General features: G+C 63.4%; 1 protein-coding gene and 1 non-coding gene across 2 annotated transcripts in view; one reads left to right on the plus strand and one right to left on the minus strand.

Annotated features, from left to right (window-relative positions):
• Positions 1–585: 585 nt before the first annotated feature.
• Positions 586–23839, minus strand: part of LOC123345793 (endothelial zinc finger protein induced by tumor necrosis factor alpha-like) — a 1203704-nt gene continuing 1180450 nt past the window's right edge. Inside the window, exons 2-6 of the mRNA XM_044982842.1 lie at positions 14402–14507; positions 11422–12440; positions 7513–7656; positions 6622–6739; positions 586–2729 (exon numbers count right to left, since the gene is read on the minus strand). Of these exons, the coding sequence (XP_044838777.1) occupies positions 1636–2729; positions 6622–6739; positions 7513–7656; positions 11422–12440; positions 14402–14474 (2448 nt within the window). The 5' untranslated portion in view covers positions 14475–14507 and the 3' untranslated portion in view covers positions 586–1635. The remainder of the gene's footprint in view (positions 2730–6621; positions 6740–7512; positions 7657–11421; positions 12441–14401; positions 14508–23839) is intronic.
• LOC123347076 lies at positions 17593–17756 on the plus strand. Its single transcript, XR_006573032.1, has one exon. It is a non-coding gene; the product is annotated as a U1 spliceosomal RNA (small nuclear RNA).

The following is a 23839-nucleotide window of genomic DNA, read 5'->3' on the forward strand; positions in this document are numbered from 1 at the left end:
GCCCCCTCCCCCCCACAACACTGCTAGCCCCCCCTCCCCCCGGGCACTGCTAGCTCCATCCCCCCAGCACTGCTAGCCCCACTCCCCCGGCACTGCACACGCTGCAGCCACTGGGCCCTGCTGCGTGAACCCCTCACCCCCCAGCAGCACAGGCGGCGTCAGCCTTTCCAATCCCGGCAGAGGCTCTGACCCCACCAGAGTCTCCAGCTCTCTCGGGGGGGTGACAGACCGTCTCTGCCTGGGCGGGAGGGACCAGCTGGGGCGCTGGGCCCCCCTTCTTCCTTTCCCATCAGTGACAGGCCTGGCCCGGCTACAGGTCCAGTTAGGGGGGACACCTCAGCCCTGCTCAGGGTCCCAGCAATCGGGGGACACCCCCTCCCGCCCCAGGGCGCCTGTTTCATCCCTCTGCCATCAGCCCAACTCATCAGCTGCCTCCCACCCCTCCCCAGCGCAGAGTGTTCACAGCCCCGGCATCTGGGTCTGAGAAACAAACCCCGCGGCCCCCAGCCCTGTTCCGCCATCCTCCCAGGCTCCCTGCCCACCCCCCACTGCAGGGATCAGGGGCTCCCAGTCCCCCCGCCCCACACACACACACCCGGCTCAGCCTCTCACGCCCGGTCCGTGACTCTCACCCTCAGCCGACGGAAACCCCGGAGCTTCCCGACGCAGCGACTCCTGGTCTTTGCTACCTGGTTTATTGATCACTTGCAGGGTCCGTCCAGCACTGAACTCTCCGGGGAGGGGGGAGAGGAGAAATGAGGCAGAGGGATGGGCAGGAGAGACCTGGCTGGACTCCTGGCCCGGTCGGGCGGCCTCGGCCATCCTGGGACGGCGTCATCGGCCTTTTATCCATGGAGCTAGAATGGAACGTCTCCTCATAAACACAGCCGGGAAGGGGGCGACGGTGCTGGCCAGCTCCCCCCGGCAGCAGGGAGCCCCCCACAAGGGCTCCGGGTACCACTGGCAGGGTGCACAGCGCACGCTCCGTGGGGAGACCCGGGGAAATGAGAGCGAGGGGGGCTGGCTCTCCGTCCTGCCGGCCAAACCCCGGCACAGCCCATCACACACGAGCCAGCGCCCAGCGCCCTGGGCAGCACCGAGGGGAGAGGGTAGCGCCCTACAGGACACGGCTCCAGCTGGGCCAGACGCAGAGGCGGGTGGCAGGTTCCTTCTCCCCCTGCCACATCAGGTGGGTCAGGAACTCGGCAGCAAGGAGGAGCCGATGGGGCTGCCTGGGCTTGGCAGAGCCAGAGGAGGGGTCTGATCAGCTGCTAGCAAGGATGGGGCGGACGGATACTTGGGAGAGGTGTGAGGGAATAGGGGAGCGCGCCCCTCACTCTGGCTGGGCAGGGCGGCAAGGGGGTCTCCTGCCCCATGTGGCGTCTGGTGGGTGGGTACTGGGGAACCAGCCAGCCCTAGCAGGGTGGCGAGGGGGTCTCCTCTCCCACGTGGCATTTCTGGTGCACGGGTACTGGGGAACCAGCCAGCCCTAGCAGGGTGGCGAGGGGGTCTCCTCCCCCGCGTGGTGTCTGGTGGGCGGGTACCAGGAGGACCAGCCAGCCCTAGCAGGGTGGCGAGGGGGTCTCCTCCCCCGCATGGTGTCTGGTGGGCGGGTACCAGGAGGACCAGCCGGCCCTAGCAGGGCGGGGAGGGCGTCTCCTGCCCCGCGTGGCGTCTCTGGTGGGCGGACAGGCCGGCGCCACGCGGGACGCTCTCCCCGCACTCGGGGCATGGGCGGGCCCGGCGCCCCGCGTGGGTCCGCTGGTGGCGGCTGAGGTTGGAGCTCTGGCTGAAGGTTTTCTGGCAGCGGGGGCAGTGGAAGGGGCGCTCGCCCGTGTGCAGGATCAGGTGGGTGACCAGGTTGGAGCTCTGGATGAAGCTCTTGCCGCAGTCGGGGCAGCGGTAGGGCCGCTCGGCCGCGTGCGTGCGCCGGTGCCGGTTGAGGGTGGAGCTCTGGGCGAAGGCCCGGCCGCAGTCGGCGCAGGCGTAGGGCCGCTCGGCCGTGTGCACCCGCCGGTGCGTCACCAGGGTGGACTTGACGCCGAAGCTCTTGCCGCAGTCGGGGCACTTGTAGGGGCGCTCGCCCGTGTGGATGCGCTGGTGCCGGTGCAGGTGGGAGCTGTGGCTGAAGCGCTTGCCGCAGTCGGGGCAGCGGTAGGGCCGCTCCCCGGTGTGGGTGCGCTGGTGCATGACCAGGTGGGAGCTGCGGCGGAAGCGCTTGCCGCAGTCGGGGCAGCGGTAGGGGGTCTCGGCCGTGTGGGTGCGCTGGTGCCGGATCAGGTTGGAGCTCTGGGCGAAGCGCTTGCCGCACTCGGCGCAGGCGTAGGGCTCCTCGCCCGTGTGGACGCGCCGGTGCGTGGTCAGGTCCGAGCTCTGGCTGAAGCCCTTCCCGCACTCGGGGCACTTGTAAGGCCGCTCGCCGGTGTGCACCGTCTGGTGCCGGATGAGGTGGGCGCTCTGCCCGAAGCCCTTCCCGCACTCGGGGCAGGTGAAGAGTCTGTCTCCCGGGGAGGCTCTGGGCTGGGCCACGGTCCCGTGGGGGCCTGTGAAATCCGCCCCGTACGGCGCGGACTCACCCAGTCTCTCTGCCATGGCACTGTCATCCTGCCGCTCGCAGGCCGCTCCCCGCTGAGGACTCGGGGAACGTCCCGGGAACGTCCCAGGCAGTTCTGCTGGCTCCGGACCGTCCTGTTCGGGATTCTCCTCGGTCTCGCTCACCAGCCCCTCGCCTGCTGGGAGAGAACCCAGAGACGGGTCAGTCTCGGCTCGGAAAGGGGGGTGGCAAAGCGAAGAATGTTCCCCTGTGGCTGGGAATCCGCACCCCAGGGACAGACCGGAGCCGGGAACCCCGCAGGGTTCAGCGCTCATTTAAAATCAATGCACTGACGTTCCCAGCCCGTCTGGTGGGGGAGATGGTTCACAGCTGCTGTGCTGCCTTCCTGAGGCTGCAGACAGGTAGTGCCTGTGCCCGGGCTGCTGCCCAGAGCTCCCCCAGCAGCAGCAGCAAAGGGAAATTGGCCAGAATCTGGTCAGTTTCAGGGCTGCTGTGAGACTGATCCAGATCAGGTCAATTTCACCTTGTCCCTGCTGGGAGGCTCTGAACTTGGAGCTATTCACTCGGGGGACAGACAGACAGACAAACACACTGGGATCTAGGGGTGACGGACGGACGGGGTAGGAGCTAGGGATGTGGCTAGCCAGAGACGTCTCCCTTCCTGCAGCACGTGGCCATCACATTTCCAGGCAGCGACCTGGTGGCAGGAGCTCCCTGCGGCCCCCACCGGCTTAAATTGTCACAGATTTTAAGAAAGAAAATAATCCCTGGCTACAAAGCAGGTCATGGTCATTATCCCCATCTGTACACCGGGGAAACTGAGGCACGGGGAGGGAACATGACTGGTTCGAGGTCACCCAGCAGGCCAGTGCCCAACCCAGCTCTCCTGACTCCCAGGCCAGTGCTGTATCCACTAGACAACGCTGCCTCCTGGTGCTTTTGAAGTGAACTTCAAAGCAGCACAAAGTGAGAAGCTGAGGTGGGAGAAATCTGGTCCCAGGCAAGGTACAGAAATGAAACCTCCCGCCCTGCGTCGGCGCAGCCAAGCAGCTATTTAGCCTGACGGACACACGAACAAACCCCAGGCGCCAGGACACCCGAGCCATTGGCAGGGAGGGTCTCTGAGAACAGGCAGCCTGAGCCAGCAGCCATCCCCTGGCTCCGGGCTCTGTTCCCGGCCCTGCTGCTGGGTGACCCCGTACAAGCCGCGTCCCCTCTCTGGGCCTGTTTCTCCTCCCGCCTCGTGTCCGTCCGGCCTAGTCAGACTGGGAGCTCTGCAGGGTGGGGCAGCCTCTGGGGGTTCGTACAGCGCCCGGCACGGCGGGGTCCCGGCCCACAAGCTCTGCTAATGCAAATAGTAATAACGACCACCCACATTGGGGGGTTCGCCCCTGGTTTCCGACTCGGTTTAAGCGACTCCTCACCTGTGCGGGCGTCTCTCGGGGTCTCCTCAGCGCCCCGGGGACCCGGGACCCCCGGCTCTGCCCCTCGCTCCATCCGGGAGAGCGTCCGGCCCAGGGATCAGAAATCCTGCTCGGGGGACGGGAACAGACGAGATCAGGGCTGGGGACGCAGCCCCACGTTTGTTACATGGAAGGGTCCAGGATTCTAACGCAGCCGCTTTTCGGGCTGGTCCAGGGCGCGGGGACGGGGCGGAGAGATACAGAGCTCGACCGGTCTGACCCAGGGCATGGGGAGAGGGCTGGATACTGGGAGGGATGAGCCCAGGGGGCTGGATAGCAGGAGGGATGGGCCTGGGGGGGGCTGACCCGGGGAGCAGGAAAGGGGCTGGATACTGGGGGGGCTGACCCGGGGGGCAGGAAAGGGGCTGGGTACGGGGAGGGATGGGCCCAGGGGGCAGACCTAGGGGGCAGGAAGGGGGCTGGATAGCAGGAGGGATGGGCCTGGGGGGGGGGGCTGACCCAGGGGGCAGGAAAGAGGCTGGGTACTGGGATGGATGGGCCTGGGGGGCTGACCAGGGGGCAGGAAGGGGGCTGGATAGCAGGAGGGATGGACCTGGGGGGCAGACCAGGGGGCAGGAAGGGGGGTACCACAGCTCCTGGGGTCTCACTGTCCCCTACAGACACCCAGGGCGGTGGGTGGATGGGGGGGGGGCTTTGGGAGGGGCGGGGGGGCTGTGGGATGTTCGGATCTTACTAACCCCCCCTGCCTGCTGCTCCTGCCCCATGGCTGGGTGGGGGTCTGCGCCCCCCCGCCCGGCCCCTCCCGCACTGCCCCCATCCCCTCCTGCCCTCCCCCCTTCCAGCCCCCCATCCCCCTCCTGCCCCGCACCGCCCCCCCCCCGCGGTCCCCTCCCGCACCTGCCGGCCCGGCGCAGCAGCTCCCTCCCCCGGCGGAGCTCGGCGCTGCCCGGCCCAGGGGCGGCTCCAGCCCAGCGCGGCCCCCGGGCTCCCCCCGCCCGGGCCGGGAGCAGCAGCGGGGCCGGGCGCGGACGCAGCAGCAGCGCTGACCCAGGAAGCCCAACCCCCGGGGGGGCGGGGCGGGGAGAGGCCCCGGGATGGGGGGGGGACATGGACCCGCCCCCCGACCCGCCTCTGCCGGGCCGTTCCCACCTCCCGGAGGGGCCGGGAGGCTCCCGGAATCACAGACCGTGTCTGGGGGGAACCAGCAGGACCAGGGCCAAGCAACGCGCCCGCCCAGCTCCGGCTGCTCCTCGACCCCCCCGGTCCTGCAGCCCCCCCAGCTCCCTGCGTGAGGGGCCACATGGGGCTGGACGGGGCACCCGGGTACCCCGGGGTCGGGGCGCTCGCCTGGGACACCCGCCTGCGATTCCCACCACCCTTCTTCACAGGGGGGCCAGGCCCCAGCCTCTGGGTCCCGCCGGGCCGTGGGGTGAGAGCCCGGCCGTGCGGGGGTCTGGATCCATATGTTAGAGCAGTGACACTCGGACTGGCCTGACCCACACGCCGTGGTCCGAATTCCTTGTTTCATTCGCTCTAGTCTCTTCATGGTTAAGCAGTGTCACGGGGGAGCTCTGTGTGTGTGTGTGTGTGTGTGTTATTCTCACAACAAACAAGTTAGTAACTTGCACGTTGAGAAGGTCCCTGGTTAAGAACACAGTCAGAGCAGCCTGACGGGTTAATAACTGATACAGATTAATAATTAAATCACAGGGCGTTTTAATACCCGGCGCGGCAAAGGGCCGCAGGAGACACGTTAAACAGGCGCTCGGGGCGTGCGAGCCGCAGTCTGAGTGTCCCTGCACCAGAGCCTGCGAGGCTCAGACACGCTGGGAACGGGGCCGGGTACGGCCCTTGGAGAGACAGAGGCGTTTACACCCCTTTAGCCTCCCTGCTCCGGCCTGGCTGGGATCAGCAGGGGCTGGGGGAGCCCAGAGGCCATAGGGGAGCCCAGCGGGGGTGCACAAGGCCCGGCCTGCGCGTGGATCAGGAAGAACTCCCCAGCCGGCGTAGCGGGGCGTGTTACGCAGGGAGCGCCCGGGGGACGGATCCGTAACTCAGCCGGCGTAGTGGGGCGTTAGGCGTGTTAGGCAGGGAGCGCCCGGGGGAGGGAGCCGTAACTCAGCCTTGGGGCGAAAGCTTCCAGGCCTGCGCGGGTCACAGAGCAGAACCAGCAGGTTATACGGTGACGCCGATTAGCCCGTCAAGAGCGTTTCCTGGGGGGACCCGTCGCCCCATTTACACGCCTGTTCTCTCGGCAAAGGACTCAGGGCGACTAGGAAACGTGAAGCCGCTTTATTCCTCCTGCTTCGGAGCAGGAAAACCCCAAACAGCCCCTGAGTGCCGGGGCCTGGTTCCGGATGCTGCATTTCAACCCCGCCCCAGGCCCTGCCCCGCGCCCCGTCCTTCCTTCCTGAACGAGAGGAGACCCGGCTGTGCGCTTTACTGACTGACACTACGGCCAATGAACCCAGGAGCTAGAGAAACGCAGAGCTGGGCCTAGGGGGGTAACCACGTGCTGGAGGTAGCGTGGGGAAAACACTGCGCTGTATCTCAGGACGCCTGGGTCCTATTCCTGACTCTGCCACTGAGCTGCCGGCTGACCTTGGGCAAGTTACTTCATCTCTCTGTGCCTCATCTCCCTACCTGTGAATGGGGAGAACTTGTGCTTCGGCTGCGTAGAGTGTAAGCTCCTCAGGGCCCGACTGTCTCCTCCACGGGGTGTGGCCAGTCGCTGGCGCGGGGGGCCATGGTTCCCGAGACGCTTTGGTAATAGAACGGCAATTAACAGAGGCCCTCGAGGGCTGAGAGCTGACGAGTCCATGTCGTGTCACTGGGAATAGGGCCGCATCCCTTTAACCAGCCCTGGAGCCTCTGGAAGCGCCCACCGTGCCCTGCGCGTTAGAAGCTGCCGGGAGGAGGGAGAGCTCAGTGAAACCCAGGGGTGTGAGTTCAATCCTTAAGGGGGCCATTTAGAGATCTAGGGCAAAAAAAATCTGGGGATTGGTCCTGCTTTGAGCAGGGGGTTGGACTAGATCCCTCCTGAGGTCCCTTCCAACCCTGACAGTCTATTAACCCAGCCAGGGCCGTGTGTCTGTGCAGTTAATTAACAGGGGTGTTTGGGGCCCAGGTTATTCCTGTGTAATGAGCGAATGACATGACGCGCCCACTGCGACCTCGGCTCCCTTCCAATGGGCCTGTCAGACGCCCGGCCATCTGCACCCCTCTCCCTCCAGCTTTTCAGTTACGGCTAGCTCAACCGAAGGACAGAAACTCAGTAATGTCACAGCTCGGAGCGTACAGAGCCAGCCCGGCCCGGTGCAGCTGAGACGCTGGTGAGCCACCGTGACACCGGCCAGCCCGGCCCCCGTAACCAGCATTTACAGCCCAGCTGGCTTGTGCCTGCAGAGATCGGCCAGTCGGCTGGGCTGACAGACAGAGGAGCCAGATCCCCGGCCAGTGTGAATCCACACAGACCCCAACGGGGCTGCAGCCGACTCATGCCAGCCGGGGCCCCACCCCCAACGGGGCTGAGACCTGGCCCAAGCTTTTCCGGCAGACGGGGCAGTGGAAGGGGCGCTCGGCCGTGTGGGTCCGGCGGTGCTCGACCAGCTGGGAGCTGCGGCTGAAACCCTTCCTGCACTCGGAGCAGCAGTGGGGGCGTTCGCCCGTGTGGACGCACTGGTGGGTGATTAGGTGGGAGCTCACCTGGAAGCGCTTCCCGCGGGCTGGGCACTTGTAGGGTTTCATAGAATTTCAGGGTAGGAAGGGACCTGAGGAGGGATCTAATCCTACCCCCTGCTCAAAGCAGGACCAATCCCCAGACAGATTTTTGCCCCAGATCCCTAAGTGGCCCCGCAAGGACTGAACTCACACCCCTGGGTTAACCAGGCCAGTGCTCAAATCACTGAGCTGTCCCTGCTCCGTGGGTCGGCTCTGGTGCCAGATGAGGTTGGAGCTGTGAGCGAAGCCTTTCCCGCACTCGGGGCACACACAGGGGCACTCCAGTGTGGACGCACCGACGCTGGTCTGGTTATGTCTGAGCCCAGGGCGAAGCCTTTCCCGCAGTCGGGGGATTTGGGGGGTCTCTCCCCCGTGTGGCCGGCCTGGTGTCTGGTAAGCTGGGTGCTCTGATGGAAGCTCCTCCCACACCCCTGGCACCGGTGCAGCCTGTCTGCGCTGTGCTGACCCTCGGGGCTCCCAGCCGCGTTCCCCTGGGATTGTCCCGGCACCATCCCACACGGTTCCGCTCGCTCCAGACCCTCCTTCTGGGGATCCCCCCCCTCGCTCTCGCTCGCCGGCCGTCACCTGCAGGATTCAGCGTGTAGGGTCTCTCCCCCCAGGTGGGCGATCGGATGGGGATCCTGCCGGGATGAAGGGACAGGGGAGACTGCACCGGTGGGGGAGCAGCTCCAAAGAGCAATCCCTCATTTTCACCCAGCCCCTCCCAGTGCCTGGCGTTGAACCCAGAGCCTCTGCCTTGGCTGCGGGAGGGTTAATGGGGTATTTCCCACTGTGGATTCCCCCTCCAAGAATGACTAAACACGGGGGGAGGCACAGACACCCCCCAGCAGAGACTGGGATGCCCATGGGGCTGCACAGACCCATAGCAAGAGAGAGCCCCCCCCCCCCGCTCAAAGCGCTCACGTCATCAGCCATCACACGTCTCCCTGTCCCTCGGCGACCGGGGAAAGACTCCGAGAGCTCTGGAATTGTTGGGGTTACTCTGCCCTGAGCCCTGGGGCGCCAGCAGCCCCCGCGGCACCGCGGCCAGCACTGTCGGTGCATCAGCCGCGAGGCCCTGTGGGCGCCAGCCCCGGGGGTCCCAGTAACACTCAGACATGCGGCTCGGCGGAGGGGTATTTACTGGGGCTGGTGGCTAAGGGGGGAGGGCAGATCCCCCCGGCCCAGAGGCAGCTGCAGCTCCAGGGGACCGATAGCGGCTCTGGTTCGGGGCCCTGGGGTGGCCCAGTGGAGAGTCGGGGCCCGTCAGCCGCATGCCGGGGGTGCCCGCTCCAGCCTGGACGCCAGCCCAGCCAATCGGTGTCTGTGGGTTTCTGGGCCCGGCTCGGGGAGTCTCTCCTGGGGCCCCCGGCTCCGGGTCTCTGCTGCTCCCTGAGTCCCCCGCAGACCTGCCCCGGCCGGGACCCCCGGCACTCGCAGCCTGTTCCCCGCGTGGCCCTGGCACCGTCCCTGGGCTTCGCTCCAGCTGCCCCGCGGCTCCCGGCCGCCAGCCAGAGCCCAGCACCTGTCCCCTGACCTGGCTTGGAGTGCGGCTGGGAGCGGGAGCTGATGGGAAAGGCAGGAGGAGGGGGGGGCTGATGGGAGCCGTAACCCCCTGCTTAGCAGATCGTCACACGTCTCTCCTGAACTGGGATTGAAACGTCCGTCCTGTCTCCTCCGGGCGGGAGTCGCTCTGACTCCCGTGAGCTGGAGCCACACCGCACACCCCTTGGGTTACAGTCATTCCGGTCAGTCCCTGTCCCATGCCATGAGCTCCCCCATGGGGGAGTTCTTGGTCCCCGCGTAGGGTGAGGACGGGGGAATTCGGGGCCACATCCGTGCTGAGTTAATCTCTACATAGCCGGGGTAGTCGTCGGACTTTGCCAAAGTCCAAATTTCTCGGTCAAGGTAGCGTCAAGGGCCAGACTCCAGAGACGGTAACAAAAATACCAACAATGAAATAAGTAAATAGATTTCGGGGTCTGGGCCAACGTGTCTGGCGCTCGTCCCGTTCTAGTGGGACTGCCCGGCCAGTGACAGCCTGGGTCAGCGAGAAGCAGGTCTCAAGGGCGGGGACGGAGCATGCGAAGAACTGGGCAGACGGCAGGGACGGGAGACGGGCGAGAAGGCAGGGCAGGAAAGACGTGACGGTTCGTGGAGCTGTAACTAAGGAGGGGGCCACGTTTTAATGCCTGGTAACGATGATCAGTTTTGCATTTCTTTAGAATCGCTCTGTTTGTGACGTTGTGTAAACCGGCTACCAGCGATGGCGCCTTGGGAGACGCTGACCAGACTTTGCGACGGTCCCTGTGCCGTTCAGGGTTACAGGGTGAGAAGTGTACAAACGCTCAATACCGTACGACTGTTTAAAACTCACCTCGGCTTTCCTGGTAACAAACGAACAAAACCCGGTTTGCAAGAACCGCGGGTCTGCATGGTCTGTTACGCAGGTAAGAAGGGGGGAGATTCAATGCTGTTCCGGGATGGGCTAGTGAGTTTAAAAGCAACCCCAGGTCTTCAAACAGCAGAGAGAAAGCTCTTCGCCCATTCTCCTGATGATCCGGATTTGTGATGATCCGATCTGGCCCTGGTCCCGGTTCGATGGGATACGCGGGGTCCCCTGTAATTGCTGGGAACGACAGGACAGAGCGACACAGCCCCTGCAGCCCCCCGGCCAAGGGATTTCTGGAGGGGTGGGGGGTCAGGTCATTAGCCCAGGGACCTGATGGGACAATCGGGTTTATAACTTCGGCCTGCCTGGGAAGTAACCACGAAAACGCCGTCAGGTTATCCTGACTCACGGATGTTACAGGCAGGTGACAAAACCCAGCCCGCGCCTGAATTAGCTGAACCGAAGAGGCCGATTGCTACGGCCCTGGGACTGGGCATGTTAAGGGCTGAACTTCATAAATAAGAAAACAGGGGAACGAAGTCACTTAACAAAGTTTGTCCGAATGGAAATACATTTAATTTATTAACATAACGATGAGGGCCTGGGCCAGGCCGCCCCCCCGCCGCCCCTTCGCGGGGCCTTAAAGAAATAGAGACTTTGGGGGGAAAACCAAACCACCACATGGGTCTCCTGGAGCGAGTTTCCCCATCCTGGCTGCCACCCCCGGCCCCGGGATCTCGACCCTGAGAAACGTCCACCCAGGCCGGGCCAGAGAACGGGTCCCACAGGACACGGCCGCCTCCCCCAGCTCCAGCCAAAGCCCAGCCAACGCCTGGGCTGAACAGGATCGGCCGTTTGGCTCCAGCCCGTCTCCGCTCCCTCCTGTCCCGTCACTGCCAGCTCTGATGCACCCAGGAGGCACTCAAAGGGCCTTTCCTCTCTCCGGCGGGCGGGACCGGGACCGGGACCGCGGACGCTGCGACCGGGAAAGCCTGGCTGGCTTCGTACTTCACACTGCAAAGGCTTTACCGGCTCGGCCTCCCGTGCTGCGTCATTACGAAACGGTTCCCAGGCTGCTGACGGCATGTGCCCTGGCGCTGAGCGGGCGGCGGTCTCTGCACCCCGCCCCGGCCCGGGTTTAACACGGTAACGGTGGACAGCGGCTGGGTTACGTTAACACCTTCGGCCCATTCGCTCCGTCCCCCTGTGCCGGGCTGGCGGACGGAAGAGCTGGACGGGGCTGCCGTGCCGGAGGAGTCCCCGATCGGCCACGCCCGACGCCAGCGAGCGGGCGGCCGGCTAGAGCGCCCCGAGGCCGGCGGGGGTCAGTCCCCCGCGTGCAGCCGCTGGTGCACCAGCAGGTTGGCTCTCTGGCTGAAGCGCTTGCCGCAGCCGGGGCACTGGTGGGGCCGCTCGCCCGTGTGGGTGCGCTGGTGGGTCAGCAGGTTGGCGCGCTGGTTGAAGCTCTTGGGGCAGCGGGGGCAGCGGAAGGGGCGCTCGCCCGTGTGCAGCACCTGGTGGGTCAGCAGGTTGGAGCTGCGGTTGAAGCTCTTGCCGCACTCCAGGCAGCGGTAGGGCCGCTCGCCCACGTGGATGCGCCGGTGCCGGTTGAGGGTGGAGCTCTGGGTGAAGCGCTTGCCGCACTCGGCGCAGGCGAAGGGCCGCTCGGCCGTGTGCACCCGCCGGTGGTTGACCAGCGTGGAGCGCACGCTGAAGCGCTCGCCGCAGTCCGGGCACTGGTGGGGGCGCTCGCCCGTGTGGGTGCGCCGGTGCTGCGCCACGTCCGAGTTGGTGCGGAAGCCCTTGCCGCAGTCGGGGCACTTGCAGGGCCGCTCGGCGGTGTGGGTGCGCTGGTGGGCCAGGCGGTGCGAGCTGCGGCGGAAGCGCTTCCCGCACTGGGGGCACGGGTAGGGGGCCTCGGCCGTGTGGCTGCGCTGGTGGATGATGAGCTCCGAGCTCTGGCGGAAGCGCTTGCCGCACTCGGCGCAGTGGAAGGGCTCTTCGCCCGTGTGGAGCCGGCGGTGGCTCACCAGGTCCGAGTTCTGCCGGTAGCTCTTCCCGCAGTCCGCGCACTGGTACGGCCGCTCCCCCGTGTGCACCGTCTGGTGCCGGATGAAGTGCGAGCTCTGCGAGAAGCTTTTCCCGCACTCCGGGCAGGTGTAGAGTCGCCCTGGCCGGGCCATGGCTTCGCTCTGGTCCATTGTGTCGCCCCCGCGGGGAGCGGGTTCACCCCCACTCTCCTCTGTGGGGCTCCCCGGCTCCGGACTCCAGGAAACGTCCCCTCCAGATCCTCCTGGCAGCGTCTCATTCGCCACCCCGGGCTGAGTCGCCTCCTCCTCGTTCCCACGCGCTGGAAGAAAGAGAGAATCCAGACACCCGTCACTGCCTGCGCTGGACTCCTCGGGTAAGGGGAACAAACCCGAGGTGTAAACCCCCCCCTGGCTGCTGTGACTGCCCCTGGTGGGACGAGAGGCCCCAGGCCGGGAACTCTCGCGGGATTCAAGCTCTCATTTCTGGCCCTTGGTTTTGTAGGGAGCCAGATGAGGCCGCACTGCCTTCCTGAGTCTGCAGACAGGCAGCTCTGGTGCTGCTCAGAGATCCCCAGCAGCAGGAAATTGAGAAGACACTGGCCGTTTTCAGGGCTGCTGTGACACTGACAAGAGTCAGGTCGATTTCACTCTGCGGGCCTGCAGGGGCCCTGAGCACCAGCGGAGGGAGCACTTGGGGCTATTCCCAGGGTTGGGGGGTCGATTGGACACACTAGGATCCAGGGGTGGATGGACCGATAGTGCAGGGTGTAGGGACGGGACCGGACCCGTCTCCTTTGCTGCAGCGAGTGGCCACCAGGGTCCCCGCACCCCTAACTGGGGCGCTGCAGGAGTCCCCGCGGTTCAGCTTCACGCGCAGATGTCAGCGCTTTCGAAATGTACGTAGAAAATGCCCCTGCAAGTCCCAGGACGTCGGCGGGGCAGACGTGGGAGCGATCCATGAAAGCGACCATGCTGCCGGGCACCGGGCACAGCCGGACAGAGACGCTGGGTGACTAGTCAGTGTCCTAGCGACCCCCAGGCGTCACCCCAGGGGAAGTACCAGTGTGACGGGTGCGGAGGGGCAGCGCGGTCTGGTGGGTCAGACTCACAGAGCCCACGGCCAGAACGGACCCGGACAGAGATCCCTTTAGTAGCTGCGACCTTCCCCTCTCCTAGGGACTGAAACCCCACAATCAAGTCACTCCTCCACCTTTGGAGTGCCGGGCTCTATTCCCGGCTCCGCCACCGGCTGCTACGTCCTCTCCCTGGGCTTCTGTTCGCCCTCACCCCCCTCCTCTCGCTGGCCGTTCACACCGCCGGGCCCCCGGGGCAGGGACTGTCTCCCGCTAGGCGTATGTCCAGCTCCGAGCACAATGGGCTCCTGAGCTCAGGCCGGGCTAGATGCTCACGTCACACAGATCGTTATTGTTCTTCATAAGGTACAAAACGAGAAAGCAAGGAACGTGGTGAGGTCGAACCCTGGGCTGAGGCCAGGGGAGGACGCGAGGCCTCTGCAGTGATTATGTTACTGCTCCGGAGCTGCTGTTCCTCTGGAGGTCGCAAGGCACTGTGCAAAGATGGGTCACGGTGCAGGATCTGCCTAACAACAGGGAAACCGAGGCACGGAAATGGGAAAAGAGGTGGCGGGGCTGGGAACCCAGGTCATAAGATCCAACAAAGAACGGAGCGTAAGGTGGTAGATATTGGTTGTGTGGGGAGATTTCGTGCGCGCACACTCACCACGTGAGACACTGCGTGTGAGTCCGTGTCCCACTGCCCTGCACTAGGCACGTAAACACACCTCTGTGCACGTGCGTGTGGAGGGGGCCGGCGGCCTGGGGTTTAATCTGATCTGATGAGCTGCTTCGCCCTCAATACAGAATTAACCCCCCAGCCGCATCTACTCCCCCCAGCCTGAAATCCCCTCCCTGCCCGCGCTGGCTGCAGGGCCCCACCGGGCGGGAGTCCCGGCCGGGGGATGAGCGAAGGAACCGCATTTCCTAACCGTGTCCCCAGCCCGTTTGCTTCGCGCCCGCGGCAGCATCTGCCCAGTCGGCGTCGCCGCGGCCCCTGCACAATCGGCTGCCCGTTGTGGTGTGCGGGTCTCTCACACGGGGGCAGGGCAGAGAAAACCACTTACAAACATACAGTGGGGTTGGGGAAAGGCAGGGGGCCGGGGCAGCCCCTGACGGCCCGTAAAGCCCCTTCTGTTACGGCCCAGGATTTAAAGGCCCCAGGAAGCCGGGGGGGGATTTCTGAGCCGGTTTAAGCGACTCCTCACCTGTGCGGGCGTCTCTCGGGGTCTCCTCAGCGCCCCGGGGCCCCGGGACCCCCGGCTCTGCCCCTCGCTCCATCCGGGAGAGCGTCCGGCCCAGGGATCAGAAATCCTGCTCGGGGGCCGGGACAGGCGAGATCAGGGCGTGCGACGCGGCAGGAGAATGTCTGCTACAGGGAACGGCCCATGACTTGAACCCAGCCCTGGGGGACGGGGCCTGACCCGGGGGGCAGGATACCGGGCAGGATGGGCCTGGGGGGTGACCCGGGGGGCAGGGAGGGGGCAGGATACCGGGCGGGATGGGCCCCTGGGGCTGACCCGGGGGCAGGGAGGGGGATACCACCCCAGGGGTACCACAGTCCCTGGGGTCTCACTGTCCCCACTACAGACACCCAGGGCAGTGGGGGGATGGGGGGGGGTCTCTGGGATGTTCAGATCTTAGTCACCCCCCTGCCTGCTGCTCCTTCTCCATAGCTGGGTCGGGGTCTGCGCCTTCCCCGCCCCCCTTTCAGCCCCCCCACACCTCCACCCGTCCCACACACCCCCTCCCGCCCGCGGTCCCGCAGCGCCCCCCGCCCGGCTCGGCCCGGCCCGGCCCCTCCCGCACCTGCCGGCCCGGCGCAGCAGCTCCCTCCCCCGGCGGAGCTCGGCGCTGCCCGGCCCAGGGGCGGCTCCAGCCCAGCGCGGCCCCCGGGCTCCCCCCGCCCGGGCCGGGAGCAGCAGCGGGGCCGGGCGCGGACGCAGCAGCGGCGCTAACCCAGGAAGCCCAACCCCCGGGGGGGCGGGGAGAGCCCATGGACCCGCCCCCGCTGCCGGGAGGGGAGCGGCACAGACAGGGCCCGTCTACACCGGATCGCACACCCGGGGCTGCGGCCCCTGCTAGTGCGCTCGGGGCAGGGCTGGGGCTGGGGGCGCGGGGCAGGCGGAGACGGGCCCTTTGTGCAGAGTCAGCGCCCGGGTCCCCCCATCGCTCCCGCCCCTGGCTCAGGAGGGGGTGTCCCAGAGCCCGGCCCCACCCCCTCCTGCCCCCCAGGGGAGAGACAGACAGGGCTGGCATGGGGGGTGATGCCCTGCATTGCAGGGGTCCAGGAGAGGGAGCTGGTGTTTGGGGTGGGGGGAACAATCACTCACCCCAACCCCCTGGGCACCCCGAGAGCCCTCGCTCTGCCATTGACTGAAACACCCCTTCCCTCCCCGCAGGCAGCGTCTACACTAGGGACAGCCAGGGGCATGTAGACCCACCCCAGCCACCGTCTCCGTGTCCCCCACCGGCCAGCCAAGCCGTGAGCGGGGACAGGGCCCCCGGCTGCCTGTTCCCCCATCACCACAATCCCCCAGAACCCCCCTGGCCCCCCACTCACCCCGAGCCCCCAGCTCTCTGGAGGGCTGGGAAGGGAGCTGAAGAGGTGCCAAGGGCGGCTGGGTGGGTGCTGGAGCAGCTGGTGGGTGGGTGCTGGAGTCCCTGGGCGGGGTGCAGGGGTCGGGGGCACAGAGGCTGGCCAGGACCCCGCTGGGCCGTGGGCGGCTGGGCAGCCCTGGGCGTGTGCGGAGCAGGAGACCCCCGAGCCAGCGCGGTGTGGGGGGGGCTGAGCCGGGGAGGCGTCAGTAACTCAGCCGTGGGGCGACTCCTTCGGGGCCTGTGAACTCACAGTGCCGAGGGGGCGCCCGGAGCAGAAAACCACCAGGGATCCCAGCCGGGTCACTGCCCCGGCCATTGGGAGCCTCTGCCCCATGGGAGCCCCATTGCACCCCTCTTCTCCAGAGAAAGGCTGTGAAGCCCCTGGAGACGCCCCTGCTGGGCTGGGGGGTGCTGGGGTGGGGTCCGGTTCAGTGCCTGCTCTCCCCACCCAGGAGCTGTGGGGTGGGCTGGGGGGCTGCTCTTCCCCCTCAGCCCTCAGCCATGGGGCCTGGCCTGGCTCCAGGCCCACCCTGGGGGCTGACCCACCACTTCCCTTCACAGCTCAGGCCCTCAGCAATCGGGGGCAGCCCTCTCCCTCCCGGGGGGCGTCTGATACGCAGGACAAACCCGTCCGACGCTCCTCAGCTATTTCCTGTCTCTCCCCAGTGCAGCCAGTTCACAGCTCCCAGCCTGTGTCCAGCTCTCCCTGCAGCATCCCAGCACGGGGGTGGGGTGGGCAGGGGAAGAATCAACCTTTACTGACATTTACCGAGAAAAAATCTCGTCTGTTCCAAGCCCAGGTACCGGTACCAGCCAGCACTGGGGCGGGGGGGGGGGCAGTGCCCCACGCTGCGTGGGGTGGATCACAACAGTTCTTTCCAGGGTAGAAAAATACCAACAATCCTAGGAACGGCCACAGCGGGTCCGACCAAGGGTCCCGCTAGCCCCGTGTCCTGTCTGCCGACACTGCCGGTGCCAGGCGCCTCGCAGGGCATGAACAGAACAGGGCGATTATCCAGGGACCCGGCCCCGGTCGGCCAGGCCCAGCTTCTGGCTGGCAGCATCCAGCAAGTGCTCTTGGAGCCTTCAGTGCCAGGAGATGGGAGACACAGACACACACACACACCCCGCAGTCTGTGAGGTGACTGGGGCCTTCTGTGCCAGGAGATGGGGATCTGTATGTGTACTAACCACACAGACACACACACACACACAGACCCCACGCTGGGCACAGGGGCCCCACAGACCCTGCCGGGGGGGGGGGGTGTATGTGTCACACCCGGGCGTGTGCAAGGGGCTGTACGGGGAGGGGCCCCGCGCTGGGCTCTGAGCTCAGCAGCGCTGGACCCCGGGGGAGCCGCACACGGGCGGGGGGGGGGATTTAAATTGTCCCCCCCCCCCCGCACTATCAGCCGGCGGCTCGACAAGGGCTCCCGCGCCCCCGCCAGCTGCAGCCGCCCGCAGGCCGGGGAGGCCGGGCCCAGCCCCGGGACCTGGCGGGGGCTCGCGGCGCGGAACAGCTGGGGCCGGCCAGGGCAGGGGCGGGGCCGCGTGAGCACGTATGCAGATCTGCCCGCGAGCGGAGCATTGTGGGAACGGGAGCAGGCTGCCGAGCAGGGCCCCTGTTGACCGTGCGGGGCTCGGCGGCGAGAAGGGTCCGAGCCCGGGGCCTGTCGGGGCAGCTGGCGGCGGGCGGGGCCGGCGTGGGCGGGGCCGGCGGTCGGTCCGAGTCGGGCCCCACCGTGTGTTGAGAGCATGTGGCGAGCGAGGGCGGGCGGCGGGCGGGCGGCAGGAGCTCATACTTACCTGGCAGGGGAGATACCATGATCACGAAGGTGGTTTTCCCAGGGTGAGGCTCATCCATTGCACTGCGGGTGTGCTGACCCCTGCGATTTCCCCAAATGCGGGAAACTCGACTGCATAATTTGTGGTAGTGGGGGACTGCGTTCGCGCTCTCCCCTGGCGCGGCTGGTGCAAAGACAGAACAAGGGTTTTCCCGGGTGCGGTATCAGGGTGCGCGTCGCTCATTTTCCTTGGGACTTTTGTCGTGCGCGGTTTTCTCTCCTTTTCTCTTTGCGACTTAGCTTTATGGCTGGTAACTAGTGGCAGGGGATGGGGGGGGGTATTAAAGGGAGGGGCCTCCCCCCCGCGACACGAGCCGGAACAGCCGCTGCCCCAGGCTGCCTGGCTCTGCCTTCAGATCTCCAGCTCTGGGGGGGGTTGCAGGGGCACTTCCCGGGGGAGGAGGCCGGGGCAGGGTCTGCGCGCAGGACGGCGGCCCGAGGGCGGGGGCCGGGGTCTCCCCTCTGGCTCAGCCGGTGCAAAGACACAATCAGGAGATTCGCTGCGTTACGCGCTCGCGCTTGTCTCCTAGTTACAGACCCGCGGGCACGTCGCTCTTTTCTCCTGAAATATTTTCCCTCCTCGCTTTTCTTCGTCTCCCTCCCGATGTGCTGGCGGCCAGTGGCGGGGGCGCCCGCTCCGCCCACGGCACCAGCCGGAACAGCCGCTGCACCCGGTGCCTGGCTGCGGGTCTGCAACTGAGCCGCGCTGCGGGGTCTGCACAGAGAACGGCGGCCTCATGGGGGGGGCAGTTACCCCCCCCCATTGTCCGGCCCAGGGTGAGCGCCGGGCCCACGGGCAGGCTCCAGGGGCGGAGGGAGCAGCAGGAGGGGGGGGACTCGGGGGGGGGCGCTCCAGCGTCGGAGGGAGCAGCAGGAGGGGGGGGGGACTCGGGGGGGGGCGCTCCAGGGGCGGAGGGGGCAGCAGGAGGGGGGGGAGATTCGGGGGGGGGGGCGCTCCAGGGGCTCAGGGGAAGCTCAGGAATTGGGAGCCGGGCCCCGCAGGGGCACCCCATGGAGGGCAGGTTTCTGGTGGCGGGGTGGGGGGGGGGGCTGGGGTGACGGAAGGTCCCTAAGAGAGGTGGGGGCCACCAGCGCCTGCCCCCGCCCTCCCTGTCCCCTCTCTGGCTCTGCGCCTTTGGCCATGGAACAGCGCCACCTCGTGGCGGTTTGGGGGTGAGCGCTAGGCGGGTAGGAAGCCCGAGGGCGCTGCCGGGGCGCCCCAGCCGAGGGGAGAAGGGAGGCGCTGCGGGAGGGGGAAGGAGCCTGGGGGTGAACCTGGCGGGTTGGTGGGGGTGGGTGGGAGAAGAACCGAACAGTTTCTTGGGCGGGGGACACCCAGAGGATCCAGGGGGCCTGGGGCAAAGCAATTTTGGGGGGGCCCGTCCATAAAAAAAAGTTACAACACTATAGACACTGTATTCTCGGGGGGGGGGGCCCTGCGGGGCCCTGGGCCTGGGGCAAATTACCTCACTTCTCCCCCCCCCCCGACAGCCCTGGCTGGGGGTCCTCCCCTCTCCCGGTGTGGCCCGAAGAGCCCGCCCCCCCATCAGCCTCTGGCTCTAGGCATCTGACTCAAACCTTCCGCCTGATCCTATAAACGGTCCCTAGTCTCTGGGGAAGACAGGTACAGAGCCTGCTCCCTACGCTGAAACTGTGGCAATTCTCTCAAGGGGGGAGGGATGGAAATGTTTGTCCTGAGGGGGACACAGATGGGAGAGCGACTGACCCAAAACCACTCGCGTCTGGAGGTGCCCTGATGAGAGCGGGGTGGGCACCTGCTTGGAAACGAATAACCAGCCACTGAAGTGACCTGCAAACAGCCATAAAGTAGAAGGGGGAAGCAGCCCCCATACACTGAAAAACACATATTAGGAGAACAACGCAGAGTAACGCAGAGTCCTGTTAAAAACAAACAGTGACAACCCTTTTTCCTCTTCTTTATAACCCAGGATGCTGCGCGGAGCGGATGGAATAAGCTCCTATTCTGTCTCCCTGTTTAAAAAATCTGTTTAATATAAAGCTCTCAGCTAGAGAACCTATCCGATATTGAACTTATCAGACAGATTGTAAAACGTTATTAAAGCTAATGTTAAAAAATTATGTAATACATAGGCTGAGAACAGCATAGCTGTACGTCTGATTAGATCATCCACAATACAAAGTTTGTTTTAAGAACTCATATGATACACACAGAACATAATCAGCAATAACCCAGATTTAGGTGAATAAATTGAACAATACAGTTTAGAATGCGAATACTCCGGTACATCGCTCATGAAGAGTTCTACAGAGAGCAAAATATATCAATGAGTGGAGCGTGTCCCTCAGTAACTGAGAATTAGGGTTGCGTGTCCACTGAAACTGTATTTTCTATCAGGGAAGTATTTTAGTTACTTTCCTTACTGTAAAAAGACCAGGAGAACTTGTGGCACCTTACAGACTAACAAATTGATTTCGGCATAAGGCTTCCAGGGGTTGGCAATCTATGGCACGTGGGCTGAAGGTGGCACATGAGCTGATTTTCAGTGGCACTCACACTGCCCAGGTCCTGGCCACCAGTCCAGGGGGCTCTGCATTTTAATTTAATTTTAAGTGAAGCTTCTTAAACATTTTAAAAACCTTATTTACTTTACATACCACAATCGTTTAGTTATATATTATAGACATAGAAAGAGACCCTCTAAAAACGTTAAAATGTATCACTGGCACGCAAGACTTTAAATTAGAGTGAATAAATGAAGAGTCAGCACAGCACTTCTGAAAGGTGCAGACCCCTGGTATTAACTTTTGTGGGCTAAAACAACCCACTTCATCGGATGCCTGCAGTGGAAAATACAGTGGGAAGATACATATATACACAGAGAACATGAAAAGATGGGGGTTGCCTTACCAATTTTTTTGAAATGGACCATCCCGATTACCACTACAAAAGTGATCATCCCTCCTGCTGCTAACAGCCCACTTGAATTGATTTGTCTCGTTAAGTGTTGGTAAGGCAACCCCCATCTTTTCATGTTCTGTGTATTTATATATATCCTGTGAGGCAGAGCTCTGACCTTGCTCCTGCACTTCTAGGCGGTTTATGCTGCCTCAGTGGCTCACCTGTGACCCTCCCCGTAGCCCTTCTCTCTCTGGGGCCAGGGTTACAGTCTGCTGAGCCCTTTTCATCATAGGCTGCAAGGAGGTTGGTGAGAGAACTCCCACAGCCTCTGTTCAGCCTCCTGTCCTGACAGGGGCCTGACTTCCCCTCCCAGGAGCTGTTCCTGTAGTGGTGGGTTGGGGGGAACCCGGGCCCACCCTCTACTCCGGGTTCCAGACCAGGGACCCTAATGGCAGCAGCTGTTGGCAGCCAACCTTTCACTGCCAGAGTTGCTGCATTTCCCTGGGCCACTTCCCCACAGCTCTCCTGCTTCTCCCTTCTTCACCCTTACCTTAGGGCTCCTTTAACGATGGTCTGAGGGTGTCTTCAGTAACCAGCCCTTCAGCCGCACTTCCTCTCCTCTGGCTCTCTGGCTCCCCTGCCTGACTGGAGTGAGCCCTTTTTATAGTATCAGCAGGGCCTTAATTAGAGTCAGGTGGTCACATTAACTGAATGGCCTCACCTGACTCGTTACAGGTTAATTAGAGTCAGGTGGTCACATTAGCCCCTGCTCTGGTCAGTCAGGGAACAGAAAACTGTTAATCCAGTGGCCAGTGTATCTGCCTTCTGCTATTCTGCTGTACCCAACTGGCCTGGGTCAATCACACTTCCTACTGTAGTTTTCACTCCATGCACTGGATGAAGTGGGTTTTAGCCCATGAAAGCTTATGCCTACATGAATGTGTTAGTCTCTAAGGTGCCACAAGGACGCCTCGGTTTTTCTGGTGATACAGACTAACACGGCCACCACACTGAAACCTTTCCTTACTGTGCTTCTCATCAGCACGCCAGATCATCCCCAATGATGCCCAGTGATGTGTTCTGTGTAGATGTCCCTCAACCACCAGATGGCATCTGACCCCGTGCGTTGTCACATCAGACAAGAGTAGCATTGACCAATTCCACATTCTCTCAGCACTCAGGGCCGGCTTCGGTCGATTCCCCGGAATCGGGCCCTGCCCCTAAGAGGGTTTGGGGTCAGTCGCTCTCTCATCAGTGTCCCCCTCAGGAAAAACATTTCCATCCCTCCCCCCTTGAGAAAATTACCACTGTTTTAGCGTAGGGAGCAGGCTCTGTGCCTGTTTTCCCCAGAGACTAGGGATTGTTTATAGGATCGGGGGAAGGTTTGAGTTAGATGCCTAGAGCCAGAGGCTGATGGGGTGGGATGGGGACGGACTTTGGGCCACATGGGTACAGAGATATGGGAAGAAGGGGACACACATCAAGGCCCAAATGGGGCTCTGGGTGATCGCTGCTTCCCACCACCCAAAACAGATGTAATGAGGCTCAGTGGTGTCCATATAAAGAAATGAAAACTACTGATTATTCCTCAAGAAAGGCTTTGAATGACTTACGGCTAGAAATGCAACACAGAAGACAAGCACAAGTACAAGTAAACTTTTACTACTATGTTTAATACTGCAGCATTAATATAATCCGAGATCAAATTATCCCGACACTACCATTTTTTAATACTATAGTATCAGTACAACTTGAGATCAAAAAAGCTCGAGCAGCCCAGACTTCTCCATTACCTTATACTCCATGCAGCCAGACTACTCGACTTTAAAACCTTACCCTGCCGAGAATACGTTACCCTTTAGCCGACTGCTCTTTGCATTGGCCAGGTGCAGATAGTGGGTGCAGTTCAGGTTTCCTCGGTTCAGGGTGTGCGGGTCAGACCGATCAAAGAGAATAACTTCTTAGACCAAGACACACACACCCAACCCCTGAGGTTCTACACATTTAATCTCATCTGCCCGTCGCGCTTTGAAGCAGGGCAACCAAAACCAGGTTAAAAGGTTGCAAAGTCAAACACTAACGGTAGGAAATGGCAGCGTAACGGCTGTATAATTTCTGCTTCCTTATTTGTTTGTAGCCAATTATTGTTTTAGTTTATAAATGATGCTCAAGGAGAGAGCTTACTCCGATAGCCCACTGTCTCCGCTGTGCTGTTCCTTCGTTTTCTAGGTAACTTACCTCTAAATGGGTTAGTGGCTTGATTGTGGGTGAGGTGATCTCGATGGGGCCTCGCCCATCAAACCCACATAGGAATCAGATTTTTGGTGCAGTGTTTTTTAACCACAAGTTCCAAAGGTGGTTTCAATAAGCCGTGCCCGGGGGCATGGCCTGTTAGACCATATACGAGTCCACAGAAAATGTTGGCTGGTTGTAGGCATCTTTTGACCACAAGTTGCAGCTTAATTTTGCAAAGCGTTTAAAGATAATTTTGCGAAGCTCATTTGATTAGGCCCAACACCGGCAATACTGTTCTTCATCTTAAGCTTGAGAACACTCCTGCTGAAATTAATCACAGTGGGGACAGGGGAGGCCCCTCAACTCCCTAACAATCCTCCCCGCCCCAAGAAAGTGTTCGGTTCTTCTCCCGGCCACCCCCACCAACCCGCCAGGTTCACCCCCAGGCTCCTTCCCCCTCCCGCAGCGCCTCCCTTCTCCCCTCGGCTGGGGCGCCCCGGCAGCACCCTCGGGTTCCTCCCCGCCTAGTGCCCGCCCCCGAACCGCCACGAGGTGGCGCTGTTGCAGCCAAGAGAGCCTGTGTCCAAAGACACAGAGCCCACAAGCGCACAGGGAGGACGGGGGCGGGCGCTGGTGGCCCCCACCTCTTTCAGGGACCTTCCGTCACCCCAGCCCCCTCCCCCCCCCAGAAACCTGCCCTCCATAGGGTGCCCCTGCAGGGCCCCGCTCCCAATTCCTGAGCTTCCCCTGAGCCCCCGTCCCTGGAGCGCCCCCCCCCAATCTCCCCCTCCTGCTGCTCCCTCCGCCCAAGAGCCTGCCCATGCGCCCAGCGCTCACCCAGGGCCGGACAATTGGGGGGTGCTGCCTCTCACCATAAGGCTGCCGGTTCTCTGTGGCCCTGCCCTCTAGAAAATGCCTTAGCCCCCCCCCCCCATGCCCCGCAGCGTGGCCAAGTTGGAGAGCAGACGCCAGAGCCAGGCACCAGGAGCAGCGCCTGTTCCAGCTAGTGCTGTGGCAGAAATGGACCCTTCGCTTTAAAAATCACCAGGCCCTGCCCCTGACCACAATACCACGTCGGAAGAAAG

This window comes from Mauremys mutica, chromosome 12 (genome assembly GCF_020497125.1).
Source record: "Mauremys mutica isolate MM-2020 ecotype Southern chromosome 12, ASM2049712v1, whole genome shotgun sequence".
In the NCBI taxonomy this organism is placed as follows: domain Eukaryota; kingdom Metazoa; phylum Chordata; order Testudines; family Geoemydidae; genus Mauremys; species Mauremys mutica.